General features: G+C 46.3%; 2 protein-coding genes across 6 annotated transcripts in view; both read right to left on the minus strand.

The window, feature by feature from the left end:
• MARK3 (microtubule affinity regulating kinase 3) overlaps positions 1 to 2,779 on the minus strand; it is an 84,628-nt gene that overhangs the window by 13,820 nt on the left and 68,029 nt on the right. The gene's annotated exons all lie outside the window — the stretch shown is intronic.
• LOC105979995 (cytochrome c oxidase subunit 5B, mitochondrial) lies at positions 2 to 310 on the minus strand (the record flags this gene model as incomplete). The annotated part of the gene is made up of 1 exon (XM_045287960.1): positions 2 to 310. A coding segment is annotated over exon 1 (303 nt), but the record flags the coding sequence as incomplete, so codon positions are not given.

Consider the following 2,779-nt stretch of genomic DNA (forward strand, 5'->3'; position numbering starts at 1 on the left):
AGATGACAGCACTGTTGTCCTCTTCACAGATGCAGCCCACGATTCGCTTGTTGGTGATGGAGGGGACTAAATTAGGGTCCTCTTTAGTGCCTGAGGCTGCCTTTGGAGCAAGCATATTGTATGGATCCAGCCCTTTGCGTGCGGCCAACATGATCTCCCTCTCGAGCCCCGTCGCCTGCTCTTCGTCCGTAGGGATGCCGCCTCCAGTCGCCATACTGCGCACGGCGGCCACCCCATTGGGGCCGCGGGCCCTCAGGGCCTGGGCGGCCAACGCTCCAGCTCCGCGAAGTAACCTTGAGGCCATGACGCCCGCAACCGCCACCTTTGCTTTCTAAAGCTTCACAGTTGAGGCAGTTTTGCCCAATGCAATCTGCTGTTTGATACACTGACTACTGCTTCCGTGAGCATCAACTGTGGATTCCAGTAAAATGATTTCCTTTGACAACATTTTTTTTTGCCTTTATGATGATATAGGCCTACCGCTCCAGTTGTGAGAATCCTTGTTTTCTTTTCCCCTTGTTAGTGGTTTAAAATTGTGAATTAAATGAGAGGTTTACCTTTCAGAACATCAACTCTATTCAATAGTTCAAACCACTCATCAATCCCCCCAGTATTCTACCCAAACCCCTCACCAAATTTCTTTGCCCTCCTTGTGAACTTTCATCTTCCTTTTCACCCAAGTCAACCCTCTAGCCCAGTGGCTCTCAACCTATGGGTCAAAACCTCTTTGGGGGTCAAATGACCCTTTCACAGGGTCGCCTAAGATCATCGGAAAACATATATTTCTGATGAGCTTAGGAACCAAGACACCACTCTTCTATGAGTCTCCAGGCGCGTCTACCTGGATATGCCCACCTACGAGTACCCGGTGTGAAGACTGATACCCATGTTACACCATGCTTCAAGGCAAAATTTCAATTATTTGTCATTAGAAATAAATATTTCACAATATATGATTACATATTTTTTGTGATTAATCACTATGCTTTAATTATGTTCAATTTATAACAATGAAAATACATCCTGCATATCAGATTTTTACAGGACGATTCACAACAGCAGCAAAATGACAATTATGAGTAGCAACGGAGATACTTTTACGGTTGAGGGGTCACCACAACAGGAGGAGCTGTATGAAAGGGTCACGGCACCAGGAAGGTGGAGAACCCCTGCTCTGGCCTGTTCCTTCATCTCCCTCCTTTGTTTTAGGGTGAGGGATAGCCCTGGTGGGGCAGCGGATATGCCCTGTGCTGCGAACCTCGAGGTCAGCAGTTCAAAATGATTAGCCGCTCCGAGGGAGAAAGATAGGGCTCTCCACTCCTCTCAACAGCTAGTCTTGGAGACTCACAGGGGCAATTCTACCCTGTCCTACAGGGTAGCTGGGAGTCGGTGCCGACTCGGTGACAGTGGGTTTTTACAGTGCACACAGAATGCTGTAGTCTTTGCTCTTTATCAGCTGATACTCTAATTTCTCTTGACTTTTGGCAATCAGGGTCTTGTCACCTGTGTACTGAGGTTAATGATGTTCCTGATGCAGGTTCTTCACAGAGTCAAGCCTCTTGGGTCATTTGCTCAGCTCAGAGAATGAGTAAGTCTGGGGAAAGGATTTAACCCGGATACAAACTTTTCCTGACTTTAAACCACATAGTATTCTTGTTTTGTTCCAACTGCCTCTTGGTCTATGCATAGGCTCTGTGTGAGTACAGTTGGGTAGTCTGAAATTCCCATTTTTCTCAATGCTATCCATTGTCTGCTATGATTCCCACAGCCAACTACAGGTAAACCTCTCTCAGGCCTTCTCTGCTTTCAGCTTAGATCCATCGGGCAGTAACAATAGTGCTTGTTCCAAATCCTCGTCTGAGTCCAGATGAATTTCTAGTTTTACGCTGTAGTTAAACTGCTGCAACCTTTTAGAATTATCGGCATGATTTTTCTTGTATGTGATATAAATGATGTTATTTGATAATGTCTGTCTTCTGTTGGATCACCTTTGGAATGGGTATAAACACAGATCTCTTTTCCAGTCACCTGACTTTTCTTTTTTTTTTTAATTGGGAGTTAATACATATATTATTCCATAGTCAATCATATCAGGTGGTATTGTACCCCAGTCAGTTTCCAAACATTCTTTTCCTTCCTGGACTCCTTGACATTGCCTCCCTTTTACTCAGCAACCCCCACCTCACCCCCACCCGCGCCCCTGTACCCCACCCCACCCCGCTGTTCTTTCTAATGATGAATGTGGCATCCATTCTGTTTTATTGTGGATGCCTTCCAGTTTTCCTAGATCCATATACCCCGTGGTCTGGTTATTAATGGATATTTGCTGCTGCTGCTTCTCAGTTTGCGTTATTCCCATCAGCAAACGAAGGTCCTGAACCCTTTGTCCCATCCACATCTCTATGGCCGCCTCTACCGTGAAGAAGCAGATCTTCCCAGTTATATTTTCAGTGTTTTCCAAGCTGCGGGCCTTACCATCCTACACTCACTCCCACCATGTCCCGCTATTGCTCCTGAGGTTTTTTAGTCGCTAGTTTTGTAGAAACGTAGCCTCATCCTTCTTCGTAGGCTACTTTTAGTCTGAAGCTCCCCTGCAACTTGTTCACCATGGGTGACCTGCTGCTATTCGAAATACTGGTGGCATAGCTTCCGGCATCTCAGCAACGTGCGAACCCCCAAAGGACAACGCACTGACAGATGAGCGAGGAACGGCAACAGCAGCTAGGACTGTTAAGTACTAGCCACTGGGTGTGCTAGGTACTTGGTGATGAATATATCC

Source organism: Echinops telfairi, unplaced genomic scaffold, assembly GCF_000313985.2.
Source record: "Echinops telfairi isolate 266 unplaced genomic scaffold, ASM31398v2 ScPeMD7_18;HRSCAF=68, whole genome shotgun sequence".
In the NCBI taxonomy this organism is placed as follows: Eukaryota; Metazoa; Chordata; class Mammalia; order Afrosoricida; family Tenrecidae; genus Echinops; species Echinops telfairi.